Source organism: Cynocephalus volans, chromosome 5 (genome assembly GCF_027409185.1).
Source record: "Cynocephalus volans isolate mCynVol1 chromosome 5, mCynVol1.pri, whole genome shotgun sequence".
NCBI classification, from domain to species: domain Eukaryota; kingdom Metazoa; phylum Chordata; class Mammalia; order Dermoptera; family Cynocephalidae; genus Cynocephalus; species Cynocephalus volans.
In genome coordinates this window covers 130800315-130822476 of record NC_084464.1, presented here as the reverse complement: position 1 = coordinate 130822476, position 22162 = coordinate 130800315, and the positions used below count along the sequence as shown (strand labels likewise).

The 22162-nt window shown below is 37.0% G+C and overlaps 1 protein-coding gene across 1 annotated transcript in view; it reads right to left on the bottom strand.

Annotated features, from left to right (window-relative positions):
- Positions 1-22162, bottom strand: part of L3MBTL3 (L3MBTL histone methyl-lysine binding protein 3) — an 87289-nt gene that overhangs the window by 48954 nt on the left and 16173 nt on the right. The window contains exons 8-12 of the mRNA XM_063097048.1: positions 21123-21227; positions 16619-16754; positions 15037-15128; positions 12465-12616; positions 548-624 (exon numbers count right to left, since the gene is read on the bottom strand). Of these exons, the coding sequence (XP_062953118.1) occupies positions 548-624; positions 12465-12616; positions 15037-15128; positions 16619-16754; positions 21123-21227 (562 nt within the window). The remainder of the gene's footprint in view (positions 1-547; positions 625-12464; positions 12617-15036; positions 15129-16618; positions 16755-21122; positions 21228-22162) is intronic.

Here is a 22162-nt window from a genome sequence, read left to right as displayed (position 1 = left end):
CACTTAAATGTGAACGGTGAATGTCGTGTTCTGCCAGAACTGATCCTGACATATGTGGTCCATGCTCCATCTGCAAATGCTGTCCCCCATATCCATTTTTCTGCACTCATCCAAGCCTTAGATAATTCACTTGTATGGTTAGAAAATATATTTAACTGCATGCTAACATAAAGTCTGGAAATGAATTTCAAGTTGAGAAATGAAGGATCTTTTAAAACAGAACATCTTATTTTTCCAGAAAAGACAAAATTTGAGACTTTTTTATAGACTAAGCCACTGCTTAATATACTTGAAAGTACTTCAGGGTCAGTACATGAACGCCTGCAGGTCAGCTGCCTGTTTTTGTAAATAAGGTGTTACTGCATCACAACCATGCTCATTTGTTTACATATTATCTGTGGCTGCTTTTGCACTACAACTCAGTTGAATAGTTGTGACAGAGGCTGCACTGCCTGTAAAGCTTAAAAATCTACTATCTGGCCCTTTACAGAAAGTTTTCTGACTCCTGAAGTACATGAACAATATTAGACATATAATAAACACAAACCTGGTGGAGTAATAAGAGTTCTTCTATGTTCTTTACACCAACCAACCGGATGAATGTGTGGACTAGATGCTTCACACCTGTAGGTTATACAAATTTTAAAAAAACTGTAATTATCAGGATAAATTCACAAATACTAGTAAAAGTTAAAAGAGAAGGTTAATTAGATATTGTGAACATCTTACACCGAGTTTTATTTATTACAATCTATCTAATTTGAAAGAAATGACTAAACCGAAGGATCTTTTACTCTTCCAATATATCAATACCAAGTAGTTTTTGTTAGATAATACAAGGATTTGACATCATGCTGTTTTATTCCACCACAAATTTTGTTACATTCTGTAACTTCAAATATAGAAAAAGTACAAAGAGAACGTCATTAAAATTCAGAATTTCCATTCATAAAAATCATTTGGAAAAATAAACTTAGACTGCATACACACAGGCAAGCTAAACTTATTTCAGCATCTCTTAAGGACAAATGTGCATAGGCAGGAAGCCCAATCACACTCAAAAGAGCCAGCATGCTATTTCTATTGTCCGTTAGAATGGCAGAGACCAGATATTAAGACAAGGTACTTTTTCCTTTTTGTCACCTGTTTCTTCTCCTCTCTGTCACCTTTACTACAGCCAAGCATATATTTTCCAAAGCCTCTTTATCAGCATGTGTATTTGTACACCTGATTCCTTGCTCCCAACCACACTTGTTCTGTGTATTCCTCATTTCAACATGTATCACGTATAAACCCATTCATTTGCTCACTCATTCATTAAAATATGGAGTGCTAGAGTTCTGGTCAAGATGGCGAAAGACGATTCCTAACGTCACTCTCACCCACAAATCAACCAATTTACAACTAGTAAAAAGCAACAACAGCCAAGCTGGGTCTGCTAGAGCTCAGGGGAAGAGCAGTAGAGATCTACGGAGTGCACAAAGGCAGGGGAAGCCATGGTGAGAGAAAGAAAAAAACACTTGGACCATTTCAAGCCCTGGCCGTTTCAAGGGTGGATCTGCTGAGCGCATGGAGCAGGAGCTGGCGAAAGCCACAGCTGTGACTTTTGGATGAAGTTGCTTGGCGGCAGCAGGGGAGAAGAGGGCCTTGGTGGCCCCCAGGCCAACAAGACCACTAATAGGGTTCCCGTGGACCCACACAGGAATGAGGAGACACAAAAGGAAAAAGGAGCCACTCAGAGGCCAGAGACTCATCGCAAGGTACCAGCACATGGTCCGTCCCATGGGAAGTGTTTGGAGCACAGGCAGTGGGGGAGATGGGCCCACCAGGAGAACACTGGGACACAGCAAGGACAGCAAATCCACCCCCAAATCAGCGCAGGACCACTCACAGGAGGCTGGTTAGGAATATAGAATTGCATGGGGTGCAGTTTGATAAAAAAAACTTAGGCCTAGATCAGAGTTTCTACACAAGCCAGATCCACCAGGTCTCTGGAGGGCCGGAAGTACCTATAAGGTCAACCACTGAACCCTGAGCTGCACAAAAAGCCTTCCCTAGGGAAACAGCAACAAAGCAGCAATTTAGTTCAACCACAGAGCTCAAGTACTGGTTCCCACAGGAAGTTCCCCCATTTTAGAAGTAAGCACAGGCCAAAATTAGTTCCAGCCCAGGCACACAACCAGCACCTTGGAGCCTGCCTGGCAACTGGGGGATTGGAGCCAGGGACCGGACCCCCCCCCCCCACAACCAGGCACACCACACCAGCGCCTTGGGGCCCACCCAGGGACCTAAGGCATGGAGAAGGGGACTGGACCCCGCCACCCCACAACCAGGCACACCACACCTGTGCCTCAGGGACCACCTGGGGACCCAAGGCATGGAGAAGGGGACCAGACCCCCCTCCCACAACCAGACATACCACGCCAGCACCTCGGGGCCCGCCTGGGGACCTGAGGAATGGAGATGGGGACCAGACACACTCCACAACCAGGCACACCACCAGTGCCAAGGAGGATGCCAAAAATATTGCCTCCATGTGGGTGGCCCATCCCAGCCACCACAATAACCACGGCTTCCACAGAGGCAGCTAGAAGTCATAACCACCACGCAGATGGTCCACTAACCACTGGAGTGCATTGATACACGTAGAGTCACCAGCAGAGATAAAGAAAAGAAGAGGAGGTCTCTCTCCACAAAGTCCATTTCAGAGTGACAGAGAAGCATCTGCTCTACGATAGTATTGGGGGACCTGATCACACCTCTCAGGACTGGACAGATCATCTAGGCAACAAGATAACAGAGTAACCATTATTCTTTCAGAAGGAGAGAAGAAACTTAGGGTAATTGGAGGAGGGGGGAGGGAGAGGGAGATGGGGAGAGATTGGACAAGGGGCATAAAGAATAATTACAATTTGTAACAATATATATGCTACTAATATTGATTTGATTCACATATCTCAATGTTGAACCCCCAAAATATGTATAATCAATTTTGATTCAATAAATAAAAATAAATAAAATTTAAAAACCATAAAAGTTTTTAATTTATGCAATTTCTGTACTTATTCTCAATATTCATTTTTGTATCTAAAAATAAATAAATAAATAAAAATAAAATGTATCTATTAAAAAAAAAATAGAAGAGAAAGAGAGACAAGAGCTCACTCGCTCTCTCCACCACGTGAGGACTCAGCAAGAAGGAAGAAGGTCCTCACTGGGAACTGAATCTGCTGGCACTTTGGTCTTAAACTTCCCAACCCGCAGAACTGTGAGAAATGAATGTCTGTTGTTTAAGCCATCAGTCTACTGTATTTTATTACAGCAGCCCGAGCTGACTAAGACACCAGTGCTGTTTATGTGGACTCAAAAAAAGAAAAAAATGAAGTGCTTGTTATGTCCCAGGCACTGGGACAGATCTTGCAGAGATAACAGCAAATAAAGCATATACAATGTTCCTGCTTTCATGGCACTTACAGTGTAGCGGGAAGAGACAGGAAAAAAATAAACAAATGAAATGTATACTCTGGTGGCACAATATTATGCCGACACATGAGGTAATGGTGTGGAGCACAAGCATGCAAAGCACTGTTTCATACAGCTTAGGAAGGACGCCCCTCACATACAGCAACATCTGAGCCAAGATCTGAGGAACTGAAGAGGGAGAGGACCGACCGCTCAAACACATGAAGGGAAACCACTCCAGGCGGAGGGGACAGCAAGTACAAATGTTACGAGGTGGGAGCCTAGGAGGACTTTGTCAGGAACAGGAAGGAACAGACAAAGGGAAGCAGAGGTCAGCTGGAAACATCACAAAGGAAGGGCCTATAAGTCATACAAAGGTCTTGGGATTTACTCAGAGTGAACTAGAACATCGCTTTAGAGGTTTTAGGAGGTTTTAGGCAGAGTAGCACAGTCTGATTTATGTTCTAAAGTATTAATTACTCTGCTATGCAGGCAATCCACGTGGGGAGAAGAGAAGATGCTATTAGAGGCTGCTGCAAGAGTCGATGATGGGGGCCTGGACCAGAGTGCAGGTAGCGACGATAAGAAGTGCTCATGTTTTTGATATATACTTTAAAGGTAGAACCAAAAGGATTTGCTGGTAGATTTGATATTGGGTGTGAGTAGAATGAACAAGTGAAGACATTACAAGGTCAGGGACATGGACAATTAAAAAATGTAGCTGCCATTTTCTGAAATGGGGAAGACTACAAGCACAGTCTGCCATTCCGAGTGGTAAAGACATGTTTGATAAGCAGCTAAAGATATCAGATAGATAATAAGTGTAAACATCTGGAGTTCAAGAAGATGATCAAGGCTAACAATACTGATTTGGGAGTCGTGAGCATTTGAGATGATATTTAACACTAGGAACAGAGATGAGACCATCCAGAGAGCAAGTACAGAAAGAGAACAGAAGGTAGGAGGCAAATGGTACTGTCTAGTAAGGTAGGTGAAAGACAGAAGGAAGAAATCATCTGGGGCAAGTGCTGCAGGTAGATTAAAGAGGAGAAGAAACACGAATTGATCTTTGGATTTATCAATCTAAAGGTCATCTTGACAAGAGCTGTTTTGGAGTAGCTGGGGATAGAGAAGGGCAAAAGCCTGAACAGAGCAGGTTTAAGAGAGAATAGAAGGAAAGGAGATGGAGACAGCTATACAGAAAACATGTTTAAGAAGTTTTGTTACAGAAGGACACAGAGGAATGAGACAATGAGCAAAAGAGAAGTTTTATTTTATTTTTTGTTAGGAAATTAGGGGTAGCTGGGTGAGGCATATATAGAAAATCTCTGTACTATTTTTGTATTATTATTAGCATATTCATTATTACAAATCATGATTTTTCTTTATGCCCTTTACCCAACCTATCCCTCCCCAAACCTCCACCCACCCTCCTCCCCATCTCTAGTAACCTTAGGTTTATTCTCTCTCTTTACAACACAACAATGTGTTGAACTTTCAGAAGAAGAGAATAAACCTAAGGAATAAATTCTGTACTATTTACTACTTCTTTTAAGTTTAAAATTACTTCAGAAGTAATGACTTTCATCAGTATTTAAAAATAAAATACCTTATTTATTCAAGAAATATATATGGAGCAACTACCACGATCAGGGCACTGTTCTAGGTGCTAGTAATACAACAGGTATTAAAACAAACAAAAATCCCTTCTCCTGTGTGTGCACTGGTAAGAATAATTCAATAGAGAGGGTGGTCTATGGATGCAGAAAAGAGAACTGAATCAATCGGTGAGAGGGCACAGAATCTTGTACATGAGAGCAGGGCCCCTTGGGCAGGAGCCAGCATGTCACCCACAGTCACAGAGAAGAAGGTGCAAGCTATGGGTGGAGTTCAAGAAAGTGGGTAGACGCAAGAGGTGTGAGCATGGGGAAGTCCTTTCTGGTTTTTTTCCAATGAAAAAGGAAGCACAGTCAACAACTGAGCGTGAAGATAGGAAAGAGAGTGTGAGAAGTCTGAGTGAACAAAGAAGAGTGTTGGAAAGAACAGATAAGAATGAGGAAGGACTAAGGGCCCACTTGAGGTTAGCGGTCATGAATGTGAAGCCAGACTGGCCGGCATGCTGTGCGTCTCCCTCCAGCTATATTCAACTGCTCAGGATCAGGCACAGAGTAGGCAGAAAGCTGGATTCAACCACAGTTGGGATTGTGTCAGTAAATACAATATAAAGAATTGGAGGCTATACTTACAAGAGAGTAGTTAAAATAGTATTACAGAATATATGGACACATAGAGACACATCACAATTAAAACCTTACGGGAAAAAAGTTGTTAGAACATTTCTCCATCTTTGTTCTCAAAAATAATAGGTATTCTGAAGTTAAAAAAAAATAAAATAAAAATCAGGGCCCTATAGTCAAAACATCCCAGGAAAAGACAGTATACCACATCTCCTTCTTAGAAATTTACAGACACAACATGAGCATATTAAACAATGTGAAGTTACACTATAAACAAACCAGTCTTGAATTGTTTCACCTACTATTTGCTAAAGAAAATTAATCATAAAATACTCTTTGGTGTTAACATTAACATCACGTGAAACACCACTGTTGTGTAGAGCAGTTTGGGAAATGGTGCTGTGAAGGATGCCAAGGAGTCCAGTGTTGCTCTATAAACCAGGCCTGTTGAGTCGACCCTGAGATCAGGAAATCTGAACATAGCCCTATGTACGGGAAACTAGAAGGAAGGAGGCCAGGAAGGCAACACTGGTTGGAGTTGCTAATGAATAAAAAGTTTTATGAGCAGTGAAAAACAAAGAACTTTCTAAGAAATGCTTTAAGTGAATGAAATTAGCATACATTCACCATTTTCCAAACCAGCCTTTCTAAAGCCACATCCCTGAACAGTAATACACAGTTAAATGCTAATTTTTCTCATAACTTACTTCAGTAGAAAATATTTATTAATAAATATTCACTTATTTATTAATAAATATTTATTTAACTATTTATTAATAAAATAATTACTTATTTTCTACTTCAGTAGAAAATAACTTTAACTTTAAAGTTTCTTCCTTTCTTCATGTGTTATCGCATATCCTCTTCTCCCCCAAATTATTATTTTTCTTTATATATTAGGGTTATGTGTGTATGTGTCATTATTTTAGAAAAACAAGCACTGCTAGGTCAATGCCAAATTCATATGGCAATCACTACATTTCTTACAATACATGTTTTCATAAAAGACACAAATATATACATTTCCATAAAAGATACACAATCCCTTAAGATGCACACTGTCATAAACTGTATAAGCAAGACTATGGAGCTCTCTTTCCAGCTATCCTAATCTTCCCCTAAAGAATCATTTCAGTTATGGATCATTATTAATGATGCATTACCTTTATTTTAGGGGAGAGTGTTAATTCATATATGGCTTCATTAAAAAAGAAAAAATAACAAATATATGATATTTGTCTAATTTTTTCTCTTCCCAATCTAATACAATTATAGAGTATTTTTTATAATTATCTACCAGACTCATGGTAATTATTTTAAAGTAAGAACACTAAACATTACTAACTCTTTTGACTTTATTGCAATTAAGAAAAATTCTGTGGCATATTATGGCCGCTCATTCTTGTATTACCTGAATCTTATATAAGATTTTAATAATACCTAAATACTGAGGAAAGTCATCATTTAAAATAAATAGGAAAGCCATCTCAATAGAGAAGACAAAAATACCCCTATTTTTATCTATTTTATTGAAGCTCTCTTATAAGCAAACAACACTTCATTCAAAAGTTGGAAGACTGTGAAATTCTTTCTGTTACTATTGTAAAACAAGTCATCTCCTAGTCCCATCTAGTGTTCAAAAGCAGAAATGTAACCAAAAAGAAACACAATGAAGAAAAACTAATAGCGAAAAGTTTAGCAAATTATTGATCGCTGTATCTCTCTATTTCTTCCTTTATGTTTTGATGTATATTACGAAAGAAGTCCATTTCAAAAATTTTTTTAAAAGTCTACTTCACATGTATGTAGAAATTACTCATGAAGGCTGCTAAGATCCAATCAGATCTAGACTGGTAGATCTTGAAAGGGTCAAAAACCAAAAAAATAACTCATGAAAAAATCCATGTATATGATATAAGGATAAAGTGAGCAGACATGAAGATCCTCATTTTATGGAAATACAAAGAGGTTAAGCAATTTCCCTGAGCCCTTGGGTAGAAAAGAAAGAGATCCTGGTTTTATTACACACAGCAGAAAGCTAAACAAAACTAATGCACATATGCCGTGCTCTGCAGATCTAGGCAGAGAGTCAAACAAGAACATTTCTAGACACTTACTTAAGGAAAACATCAAAGTCTCTTCATTTCAAGCAATAATGGTTTATATGCTTTGAAGAAATACAGGACACTTGGCCTCTCGCACTCCCTAAACCCAGAGCATGATGACTCTGCCCATTTATTAACCAGAACCCTCCTCTCCTGCTTCCCACCACGTGCTAACTCTTCAGAGCCTCCATCACTCTGCATTTTACTAGTAGTTACCAAACCTATTCAGGCTGAGTCATCCCTAATTTACGTCCGATCCCATTCCCCACAGTAGCTATTTTAAATATTATTAATGTGCTTCAAGCTTAAAATCTTTCACTAACACAGTGACTACTTAGAAAAGATAAAAGTGATGTCATCTCATCGACCTTGTGTTAAATTTTCCTTTTCTTTCTTTTTTTTCTCCAGGCTAAGAGAGAAAAAAGCTCATTCCTTCCCAAGATGAGCACCTTGCACGAAACCTAGTGTCACCAATAACCCAGTCTCAGAGATCTCCACTCTCTCTCTCCACAGTGGCTTCCTTTCCTTCACCTAAAACCCAAACTCAAAATGCTCACTGTGCAGGGAACTCTCCTTAGAAGTTGACTCCCCTTCAAGCAATAATCCTCCTTTGTCTTCACCATCATCTAACTTCTCTGCTTGATATCCCTTACGGATCTTCAACCTTTTTACAAATTGGTTCCTGCTCTTAAAACTCTTATTTTGATCCTCATGATACCTGATGAGATGGGTATTATTATTAATCCCTTTTGCAAAGGGGGCAACTAAAGCTTAGAAAGTTAAGTAATTTACTGAATAAACTGGCTGCCGTTCCCTAAACACATTCTACCCCTAGACCAAAACACAAGAAAGTCCTTTCCTTTGCCAAGAATATTCCAACAAGACACCTAATTACCAATTCCTATGGTCTTTCACAGTCCACTTAAATCCCCTGCCCTGCAGGAAGCCTTCCCTAAGCATCCTCCAGTGAATTTGAGTCAGTCCCTCCCTCCATAGATGCCAAGTTGCTGGTTCTAATAATTAAGCACTAACCACTACTACTGCAGCCAAGACAATGGTGTTTGTGTTTCTCTCCTTCCTCAGACCATAAGCCCCTGATGCTGAAGTTCAGAAGTACCCACGTCCCCTTTGTCTCTGTACCCTCCCATCAGCACCATCAACCACTGCTTCCCAAATTTAGCCAACTGATGACAAACCTGTTAACTTTGACACTGCTCTAAAAAACTAACAAAATGTCACAAATTTTTCAACAGCATTTTAGGAAGAGACATAAAATTATTATTACTCTCCATTTGTAAGTGTAAAAGAGATCCCACCTCTAAAAAAAATATGCAGTACATTTAGAGAGAGTCAGGAAAAGAACCCAGGCCCATGTTTGTTCTAACTCACTAATGTAACGCTTCTTTTTGTCACAGATCCGTTTGTTGCTGGTTTTTGCCCTGAATCATTGGGATACCCCACTGAAATGGAATCAATGATGGCTGAAGCTGCAACCTCATTCATTTAGGCCTTTCTATTATACAATGGGCTAAATCTTGTTGTCATGCCTTCCTGGATCCCAAAAGACAAGGTCACATGAAAATAACATTTCTTAAAAGGGAGATTTCTTCCCAGTGCCTAAGGGAGAAGAGGAGGTGACTGCGGTCATTATGTGTTCTGTCCCAGAACCCAACCCTCAGGCAATGGGAAGATGAGGAAAAAAGACCTTTGCTTTCTTTCCTGTATCTTAGAAGTCCTTTCTTGTGCAATATTCTGTATTTATTCCTAAGTCTAATGACTGTCAAGGGGACAGAATTAAATAGCTACCAACTATCAGTAACAAAAATACAGAGGAAACCCAGTGGTAAAGCAATTTTTATTCTAACATATACCATTTCCTTTGAATAAAAAACTTTTTCAATCCCACATAAATTTTTACCATGTTCCTCTTTGGAAAGAAGAAATGTTTTAGTGCAACTAAACATGTAGTATCACAAATGTATACAGACATACACAAATATGTTTTCAAATTTCCAGTTATGTGAAAAGAGATTTAGAATCACTATCAAATTCAAAGAAAAAAAAAAAATCTCATTTCCAAATTATTTTAAATAGGGAAATGCAATCCAATCTGTAACCTCATTGCATACCTAAGTAATTGATGCAGATAAAAACCATTCCAAAATTCAGAGATCAAAGAATAAAATATATAGTAAAACTAGAAAAATTCCAGGGCACTTAAGCAATCTGTAATGTGCCTTAATTGTATGTCGAAGAAGAGAACACACTGTTATCGTTTTCTGACAGTTAACAAAATATGATTTCATGTCAACATAAGTACGATAATCCTTAAAGTACATTCCATCCCCAAAATAGTTTGTGCTCATAAAAGTATAAAATCAGAGTTAAAAGAGTTCAATTATTTCCTTTGTTCTTTCTAAAAAAGAATTCAGGATCCTTCCTGTTGTTCCCTAGCTAGGCATTCAGCATCAAAGAAAAATGAAATGTGACAAATTTTTCCCATGATATAGTTTGGATATGTTGTCCCCCAAAGCTCATGTTGAAATCTGATCTCCACAATGGAAGTGTTGGGAGGTGTTTGGGTCATGAGGGCAGACCTTTCATACATAGATCAATGCCCTGTGGGGGCTGGGTAGTGAGTGAGTTCCCACAAGAGAAGGTGGTTAAAAGGATCCTGGCACCTCCCCTTTCTCTTTTGCTTCCTCTCACCATGTGATCCTGCACCCACCAGCTGGCCTGCTGCTCTCTGCCATGAATAGAAGCAGCCTGAGGCCCACACCGATTGCAGCTGTCCCAGAACTGTGAGCCAGATGAACCCATTTTCTTTATAAATTACCCAGTCTCAGGTATTCTGCTACAGCAATAGAAAAATGGACTAATACATCCCCATTACTTTTTTCCAGAAGAATGTTTTCAAAGGCAATACATCTTATGTCAAATAAGCAACTTATACCTTTAAAAGCTGTCATACTTATGAAACCAAAAAAATTAACACCCACCCATTTTGCTTAAACCAGGCAACGGCTTTAAAAAACCATTTTCCCCACATGAATCAGAACTTTAAAAACAACTTTATAGGAAATATGAGGAACAGAAGAACATGGTATATATGACAAGGATTCAATCAGCAAATCCACACTGGGAGACTCGACAGGACAGATAACCTGCTGTCTTCAGTAAAAGGAGAAGAAAAAGATAGCGAGGAATAGGGATCTGTAAATTAAAAGCAATCAAGATGAACATCAAAGCAATCACAAAGTGTGTAACTTTTTACACCTAAAACCATGCAACTTAAAAAAAAAAAAAAGCCCACTAAGACAATTGGGAGAGATGTTTAAATATGTTAGTAAAATTATATATATATATATATATATATATATACACAAATAAAGAATCCCTATCTTTAGAAGATACATACCAAAATATTCACAAATGAAACACTACAATATCTGGAATTGGCTTCAAAACAATCCTAGAGCTGGAATTATTTGAGGAGAAATAGAAGAAACAGTACTGGGTACAAGCTGATAATTGTTGGTGCTGAGTAAAGGCTGCAGGAGAGTCACTGTATTATTCTACTTTTGTATTTGCTTGACATTGTCTATATTTCAATAAAAATCTGTATTACAAACTGAATATGAAGACATCCCCTGAGGAAAAATTATGCTTTCCAATAAAAAGCTGAGGAAAACAAACCAAAATATTCAAAAGTACTTGACTCTTGTGTAATATAATCACAGAAGTACTTGTTTTCATTTTTAAAAAATTCTGTAAAAAGCATATGTAACATATAGTAGAGAGCATTTCTAAAATCTGAATAGCAAATGCATTTCAATGTTTTTCCTTTTTAACACAATGCATATAAAACTCACGAGTCTGTAAGAATCCAATTTGAAGAGTAATGGAAATTATTGATGGGTCCACTGAATAAATATATGCATTTTGTAAGGTCAAGAAACAAGTTTCCCTGAAATTTAGCAATATGTATATAAATTAATATCACCTGATACTATAACACTAGCCATATTTTATAAAGATATGTCACTTCTCTAAAATGTTCTCATTTCAAATGTTCTCTAGAAGGAACTAAACTTTTCAGAAATGCCTTTCACAAGGCAACCAAATTGTAGTGATGAAGGAAAATGAATTAGGTATGAAAAATCTTTAGTTCAACTGCTTAATCAAAATATGTTGGTTTTATTATAATTATTTTATAATTATATAATTTAATAATACATTACTCTTACTACTTTATGCAGTATATCTAAAAACCGCAAGAATTTAAAATAATATTCCTCTATTAATATATTTGTATTCAGCTATTACAAATGGTTAGATTAGCTACTAGGCATGAAAATATGAAAGAGAGATTAAAAAATGTACGAGCATATGTTGGGAATGTGGGGTGTGTAAACAGTACTTCCATGATAGGAAGTCAACTAAAATATATATCATGGAGTAGAATTAAAGGATGTTATTTAGAAACATAGGCCAGATGGCATAGGTAAAAAGTTAAAAATCTGAAATAGGAAAGGAGAAGGCAGAGCACTGTTATTTTTTGTTATAAGCTTTGCATTATTATTGTTTTTAAACCATGTACCTGTTTTACTTGGATAAACATTAAATTTTAAAAAGCACACACCAATGGAAAATGCCTCACCAATAGTCATAGCTCTCATCCCAGTTGTCAAAATGTACCAGGAAACGATTGTCCACCATATCTGTTACCGTAGCAACACAGATGAATGCAGGATTCTTTTTGTCTACAGCCTCAAGCTTCATACCAACTCGAAAGCCTGATGGGATCACTGTCTATGGAAACGTACAGATTTAATTAGAGATAAGCACACACTTAACAACAGCAAGACCTGCATACTTCCTGCACCTCCTGCTCGAAGGCCCCACATCCATCACTGTATTCATGTAATTTAAAAATCAAGTGCCAGTTTCACAGCAAGGGTTGCTTTCCAACAAGCAGCAAGAAAAAAAATGCCCTACTGCCACACCAATTAGCTACCTGTGCCTCAAAAATAAAACATCCACAACCTCACAATGTTTTAAATAATTTTAACATGTGTTATTGTACATTAGAAGACTACACTGGTTAAGCAAATTTTATTCACCATGTACTGCACATTTTGTCCTTTTCCTTGATTACACACTTCACAATGAAAATTATTTCATGCAAAATATGCACTTAATCAAGTTAAAAATGTGCATGAGTCAGTACAAATTCACTCCTGCTGCTGAAAAGATCTCTCAAAAGAGTACTCTACTGAAAGTAGGTCATCTTCATATATAAAGGCTGCAAATTATTACAACTGTTACTTAACACTACTGATAACTTTTTATTCACAACAGCAGCAAAAAACTGGCTGTTAATACATACAGCCATTCAAAATAGTTGGTAATTTAAGGAAATCCACAGATTATCAGCCCCGTCGGACACAGGAGGAAAGCAATAAATATTCAATAAGAGTTGAGGCTTGAGGTACAGTAATCTATAAACATCTCTTACAATCTTTTGTGAGGAAAAATATCCTTATCTCAGAGCAGTGTACTTGCAAATCAATTACGCCAATCATAACACATTTCTGCCCCTCTAAAAAAAACTCTTCTGTTCAGACTGAAGTATACAGATATTATTCTAACTACTTTAAGCTAAATAGACATTATCTCTTACTTTAATGTAATTATACAGCTATCATTGCAAAAATGTAGACAGCTATATATCTGAAAATGTTAGAGTAAATCCTGTCTGAATTGAAGTAGCAGGCACTAATGCTCCACAGAAATCTTACATTTAAATTCTGAAATTATTCATCACAGTTCAGAGTATTCTGAGATAGAGAAATCTGAAAATAGAAAAATTATTTGCCTCTTAGATACCAAATACCTATCCCAAGATTAAGTTGTATATTTGCAACACACAAAATTTAAGAAGACAGTTCAGGGCAATTAATCAAATCCCTGACTGAAGTCATCGTCAGAGAAACAGACAGGGATTAGGAAACTGAAAAGAGACAGCAGGCTGCCGAGTTTTCCACCTAACTGACCTTCCTCCCGGGGGTAAGACTTGACAAAGAATACCTACTAACAATGCAGTATTTACATTTCTGCAATTATGCTATCCTCTAAATTAAGTATTTTAAAACAATAACTTTGCTCATTATGTCTATTAGTTACCTAAACTCTCTCTCTTCTTCAGTTTTCTAATTCAGCCTGGTTTATGTTCAATTTAATCAGGGAATGTTTCAGCCAGTAGACTGATGCCCTCAAACTAACTGGATAATATCATTTCCCATGAGAAGGGTTTTCAGAGTGGGTGAGGTTTTTCCCCACTCCTGATATTTACCTTCCATTTGGAGTGAACCCTGTTAGTGAAACATTACTGCCTCCCTCCACCCTCTCACTCACTGTGACATGACTGGTGAATCTGGAAAGGAGGAACTGGTTATACCCTTGAGAGGAAGCTGGGCTGCAGGGTGCATAGTTTCCACTCTGATCCTGGAGGGTCCATTGCTCCCTGAGCTTGGGAGATGGGGCAGGAAGGACTGATACATCTCTTTAATTCTAGGGCTCAGAAACTAGAAGCTCGTTTATCAGCAGATATAGTTCATGTATGACCTTTGACTTAGCCCTTATCAGTTATAAACATACAGTTTGGTTTTCCACCTACTTGCTCCTATTAGACCAGAACTTGGGAAAGGAAGAGTGTAATGTACTGGACCCCCTCAAAGATGCCAACAGAGGAACATGTGGGAATACAGGTCAAGAAGTAGACAATACACATGTATCTGGACTTTGCTTCTGCTATAATACAAAGAATCACTGGATGAAGGTAGTCACGGTCTCTAGTGACTTCCTGCATGTCAATTGAAACAGGGCTACATTCATCTCACTATGTGAATGCATTTGAACAGCACTCCTAAATAAGTGATGACAATAATAAAATATCTCAGTCAATTTTATTTTTTATGCACCTTCACTGTAAATAACACCTGGATTTTGTACTATATTGCCTTCTACCATTAAAAAAAAAGACAACCATAATATGGCTATGAAATAGTTATCCATGAAGATTTTAAGCTAAATTTAAAGTTTAATTAAGAGTACTCTGTTTACCAAGGCAATCAAATTTATTACAGTTCCTTGTTATCACTTTTAATTTTTCCTATGAGACACTCAAAAATCACTTACTTTGAAAGAAAAAGTATTTTGGATGTACTTACTATATTCTGATTTTCAAATAATGACTTAGGAGCAGCTTGGGCTTTGCATGTCTTAAGATAGTTCTGCCAATTAAATTCTTCTTCTTTATATCCTAGAGTGAGCACATATGAACAGAATTAATAAAATATCAAAATATTATACACTTAGTTTTCCAGTCCCACTTTTATGTATAACTCTAACATGCCAAAATCAAACTATCAAACTTTTTTTTATATCAAAATTTAACGCATAATTCATGACTATGGATTTTTAGACACAGGTGGTGTTTATTTTCAACAAATTTTATTATGTTTTCAATTCTAATGGAATGGTAATAGATATAAAAAAAGGAGTAAGGAAGGAAATTCCTATTATAGTCAGGTGTACTTTTTATTACCAGGCTATATCTATCAGTATTTAGGTAGAATTCCTCAGCAGTATAGACTAGTGAACTGGAGTAGTCAACTTCTTTATTTTTCCTTCACCTGTTCTATTTTGGGAGACTAACTTATAGGAACAAGTGGGAAGTTGGAAAAATAGTAACAAAACAGGCAATATCTTTTTGGCTTATCACCACAAGAATGACAAGTCAAGGTTTATGAAATAAGGATGTTGGCAAATTACAATAAGGGAAATGTTCTTGCCTTAATTTTCACAATTTCGTTACCTTAAAAAAGAAAATTTAGCATTTTATTTTATCTGCTAATGTGCTCTTTTACTTTCATTAAAGTCCAGAAGGCAGCATGAAAAGAATAGCTAATAATTTACCATATATAAGAAGTCAATTTATAAAAAGACTCACAGATTTCCTTTTCTGCCCTCATCTTGTCTATGAGTTTTTGTTTATTTCTTCAGCTATTTGAACATGTCAACTGTCACTGATTTTCACTTAAAACCAAGAGGTGAACAGCCCTTGGTAAAGAAACAATTGCCCTGAGATAGGCCCAAAATACCAAACTAGTAACCTGAATTTTTGGCATCAAGAAAATAATAATGAATATAACAGTTGAAAAAGAAGGAAATAAAATATAAAACACATTAGAGATGAACTGAAAAAGATGATATCTGCTATTCTTGGACCTTTAGGTAAACATGAAACAGGCACGCGATCATAAGAAAAGTAATTGCTATTAGTTCAATTCCCACCTAAGACAATTTTTAGTGTTACATCTTCTCTTCCAATCTACTAAATATTAAGGTCTATAAGCTCAATGCATAATTTCTCAGGATTTTCTATATATGAAATATCAATAAAAAAAATTAGTTGTATAAACTAGTTAAAACTAATTTTTCAAATCAGCTTTTTTAAGGATGTGTGTGCATAAAGTAGAAATTTGTAGGAAAAAGTTGTTTGTAGTCAAAGTTAAGTAACATGCAAATGTTATTTATATGCAAATAAGCACATGGACACAGTTTATTCTCTTAGGTTGGATTCTACTCATTTCTTTCACTTTAATAAATTTATTTTTTGTCATGAAGAAACAGTTTGAATTTGGGCCCATCTGAATTATCATAGAGCCTGAATTCTTAAAAATTCCAAATTAGCATGTAAAAAAATTACTTTTGACTAAATTTAAAATACAAAACAAAAAGTGACAATACCTTTTGGAGGATGGAGTTTATGACCGGTTTTCTCACACCAGCCAACTGGGTGAATATCCAGAGCATCTGCATTTACCCAGAAGTCATAACAATCAGAATATCCATCAAAGTGAAGTTTTATCCGGTATCCACAAACCTGAAATAGGTGAAGCAGGTTGAGTAGTTAAAAAAAACAGAATATTCATATACAAAAAAATAAACTAATATAGACATCAGGTACAATATAGCCTATGTTAATCAAACCACTCTCATTAACAGCAACAACAACCACTAAGCAAAATTTAAAAATCTAAAGGCAAAGGCTATTATACTGGAAAAAGCTGAGATGAACTGTTACGGCAACAGCCATAACATTAGGAGCAAACAGATACACATTGAAGAGTGATTTTCCCACAAATACAGGTCCTCTCTCCATTCCCTATTATTGTACCAGCATGTGTCACCAAGGTGAGCCAACAGAGATGCAGCCACACCAGAACACCGCACCCAGCTCCAGTGTGGCCCCAGGGTAGGTGCTCTGCCCTATGCTGAATGCTGAAGACCACAGATGGTGCAGACACAGAGAGAAGTCAACAGATGCTTCTTTCTATACCAGTAGCTGGGTTAGCAGAAAGAAAGAAAGGCCTCTCCCAGTTCATACTTAGAAGAGACAGACTCCCTGGAATGCTAGTAAGAACTCATTCTATGGAACACATGGTGTGGCTGCACACCTGCCTACAAGGTCCTACTTGGGGACATTCTGAGTTAAAAGGTCAAATGGGTTTATGGGATCTGAGCTGAGTCATGCTCTGCCCTGGGCTCTTAGAGAGAAGGTTCAGCCGCTCAGTGGGAGTGCAGGTATCTTTTTGACATACTTATCTCATTTCCTTTGGGTATATATATACCCAGTAGTGAGATACCTGGGTCTTAGGGTGGATCTACTTTTAGTTTTCTCTGAAGAAGAACCTCCATACTGTTTTCCCCAGTGGCTGTGCAATTTACACTCACACCAGCAATGTAGGCAAGTTCCTTTTCCTCCCCATCTTATCAGCATTTGTTATTTTCTTTCTTGTTCATAACAGCCATTTTAACTAGAATGAGGTGATATCTCACTGCGGTTTTAACTTGCATTTCTCTGATGATTAGTGATTTTGAGCATTTTTTCATGTGCTTTTTGGCCATTTGCATATCTTCTTTTGAGAAATGTCTGTTCAGGTCTTTTGCCCATATTTTAATTGGGTTATTTGTTTTTCTGCTATTGAGTTGAGTTGTCTGATGTGTAATTGGCAAATACGTTCTCCCATTCTATAGGCTGTCTCTTCACTTTGTTGACAGTGTCCCTTTGCTGTGCAGAAACTTTTTAGTCTGCGGTAGTCCTATTTATTTATTTTTGCTTTAGTCACCTGTGCCTTTGTAGTTTAACTCAAAAAATGATGCCCACTCCCATTTCATGTAGCATCTCCCCTATATTTTCTCCTAGTAGTTCTATAGTTTGGAGTCTTAAATTTAGATCTTTAATCCACTTTGGGTTGATTTTTGTGTATGGTGAGGGAAAAAGGGTCTACTTTCAATCTTCTGCATGTGGATATCCACTTTTCCCAGAACCAATTGTTGAAGAGGCCATCCTTTCCCCAATGTATATTTTTGGCACCTTTGTCAAAAATCAGTTGGCTCTAAGTGCATGGGTTTATTTCAGGGCTCTCTATTCTATTCCTTTGGTCAATTTGTCTGTTTTCATACCAGTACCATATTATTTTCATTACTATAGCTTTACAGTATATTTTGAAGTCAGGAAGTCTGATGCCACCAACTTCGCTCTTTTTGTTCAAGACTGCTTTAGCTATACAGGTCTTTTGTGGTTCTATACAAATTTTAAGATTTTTTTACTATTTCTGTGAAGAATGTCATTGGTATTTTGACAGGGATTGCATTGCATGTGTATACTACTTTGGGTAATATGGACATTTTGATGATGCTAATCGTTCTAACTCAAGAAGATGGGTTATCTTTCCACTTATTTGCGTCCTCTTAATTTTTTTCACCAGTGTTTTATAGTTTTCATGGTAGAAGTCTTTCACCTCCTAAATTTACTACTAGGTATCTCATTTTTTTGGAGCTACTGTGAACAGCATTACTCTCTTGATTTCTTCTTTGGCTATTTCTTTGTTGGCATTTAGAAAGGCTCTTGATTTCTGTGTGTTAATTTTATATCCTGCCACTTTACTGAATGCATTTATCAATTCTAGTAATTTTGGGGGGGTGGAGTCTGGGGTTTTCTACATATAGGATCATGTCATCAAAAAAACAAAAATTGAAGAGAAGGAAACACTTCCAAACTCATTCCACCAGACCAATATTAACCCCATATCTAAACCAGAAAAAGACAAACCAAAAAAAGAAAATTACAGACCAATATCCCTAACGAACAAAGACAAAGATCCTTGACAAAATACTAGCAAACAGAATCCAGTAACATATTAAAAAGATCATATAACATGATCAAGTGGGATTCATCCCAGGGATACAAGGATGGTTCAACATACACAAATCAATAAGAGTGATACATCACATCAACAGAATAAAGGAAAGAAAACACGGTCATTTCAATAGACGCAAAAAAAACATTTGATCAAACACAACACTGCTTCATAATGAAAACACTCAACATGTTAGGTATAGAAGGTACGTACCTCAACACAGTAAAGGCCACATATGACAAACCCACAGCTAATACCATACTAAATGGACAAAAATTGGAGGCTTTTCCTCTAAGATCTGGAACAAGACAAGAGTGCCCACTTTCCCTACTTTTATTCAACATAGTACTAGAAGTTATAGCCTATGCAATAAGGCAAGAGAAAGCAATAAAGGGCATGCAAATCAGAAAGGAGAAAGTCAAACTATCTCTATTTGCAGAAGAAATATCACTTTCATAATAAAGAAACTACTCAAAGTAAAATAAATCTCCTTCAAAAACCAAGAGTTGAAAAACACACATACCATAAAAAGTCCTTTTCTCTTTTACAGCTAAACTTCTTAGAGCAGTCTGTATTTACTAAATCTACTTCCTCACAATGCTTTCATAAAATTCAATTCTGTCCCCAAATGCTCTACTTAAATTGCCCTGGTCCAGGACACAATGAACTCATCTTACTTGAGAACATTTGATATAGCCGCTCCATCCCTCCTTAAACTATCCACTTTCCCTGGTTTCTACGGCAGTCCCCACTGTCCTGATTTCCTTCTCTGTCTCTAGTCACTCCTTTTCAGTTTCCTTAGCTCTTTCTTTTGAGCCAGTCCTCATACGCTGGTATTCTTCAGGGTTAGCAACCCATGCCTTGTCTTCTCCCTGGGCAATCTTATCCACTCCAAAAGACAAAGTACAATTATCCGCCTAGGAACTCTGACTCTCTCCTTCCATCTCAAAGCAGTCTCGCAAAGACTCCAGAGTCCAGGAGGGAGAAACATACAATGTCTGATTAAATGTAAGAGTGTCAGGATTCCCATACTCTACATAAAAACCTGAAAAGAGGTATTAATATTCAACTCTGTACCCCACAAATATGTATAATCAATTGTGTTTCAATAAAAAAAAATTTTAAGTAAAAAACATTAAAAAAAAAAAACCTGAATAAAAGTTCCGCACCAGTTTTCTGATATAAAGAGTAAAGAATCCTAGCTGCTTCCTTTCACTACATGTTACATTACCATAAGCTGCAAGTTACTTTAGCTCTCCATACCTGAATTTTCTCATCTGAAAAGTGGGGAGAATGAGCTCTATCTCAAAAGATTGTTTTGAGAACTAATATGAGCTGAGAGGGAAAGCACGTCGATTAGCACCATGGCTCTACGTAAGAGTATTTTATTATTTACTGTGATTGTCATCATCTTGCTATCACATGTTACTGTGTTCTGCAGAAGTCAAGCCTCTTACAAATTCACTAAGCCACTAAAAGAATACCATAATATCTAAAACTAGCACACAAGACCATCTAACTTGGGGGAGGGAAATTTTTAAAAGATACATACCCCCGGTTCAGGGGAGGGAGCGAGGAGGCTGGCACAGGAGAAAAAATTTAAAAAAGAAAGTTTTCTCAGTAATATACTGGACTGAGGTATATATAATTGATTTGGTCATTTTTTCCTGAAAAATTTCAGAGATACCTCAAAATACTGAAAATATATAAATATCTGTTGGTCTGTCCCTTATGATAAGGAACACAGTATGGCAAAGCCTATGGAGTCAGACAGCCCTGGGTTCAAATCCTGGTTCTACCACTTGAAGCTGTGTGGCCTTGTATATATCACATCACCTCTCTGAGCCTCAGTTCCCTCATCTATTGACAGGGATGAAAAAAACATGGCCTGCACAGAATTCCTATAAACATTAGATGAGATAACATACACAAAACACTAAGCACCGTGCCTAGCAGTAAGCAAGCACGTAACCAATGGCAGTTTTTCTCATTATTAAAACCCCATAATTATCTTTTTATTTAAAAAATAAAGATGAGGCCAAGCTTACCTCAGCCACAGTGAGGACACAGTACACAGACTGATGTTCTGGGTCCACACCTTCTAATTTCATTCCAACTTTGAATCCATTTTTGTTATATGGAAAGGACTGATACTAAAAAGCAAAATGACAGCAGGTTTAGTATCTTATCCCAAAGGCCTAGTTAAAAATGTGAATAATTACCATTTTTAAAATAGACTATTAACAAAATACATAACTCCTAAAACTCCAAATGAAAAATATCAATGAATAAAGCAATGAAAAAATGGACAAAGGATACAAACAGCTCACAGGAAAGAAAATTTAATGTTTTATAATCTTTTTCTTTTATATATTTGAAAAGATGCTCAACCTCACCCATAAAAGTCATACAAACTAAAATTACACTGATATATTTCACCTATCAGGTTGGTAAAGATCAAATAGTTTGATAAAACTTGTGTTAGTAAAACTTGAAGAAATCAGATACATGCATACGTCACTAGTAGGAATGAAAATTGCTAATTTTATAATATCTATTTAAAAAAATGAACATTCTCTTTGACTCAGCAATTCCAATCCTAGAAAACTGCCCAACAGATATTCACACATGTGCAATAGGACAGGTGTATAAAGTTATTCATTAAAGCATACAGCAAAAGATTTAAAAATATATATGACTATATGTGTGTCAATCAACAGGGAGCAACTTAAATTATTATGCAATAGACATAAGATGAAATAGTATGCATGAGTATAAACGAATGATGAAAGGATTAATGAACTAAGATGGGATAATCTCAAAAGTGTCAAGTTAAACAAAAAACCAAAGTCCAAAAAGTATGTGGCATATATTGCAACTTGGTTTAAGACAAGGAGGGGAGGACTTGTGTGTATATGAGTACATTGTTCATATGTACATATAATTTTCCAGGAAGGAATATAAAAACTGGTAACAGTGGTCACTTCAGGAGAGGCAAATGTGGTGCTTAGGGGAACAGGGCCATGAGGGACATACTTTCTATTTTTTTGGTACTTTTACATTTTGAATCATGTGAATGTATCAATAA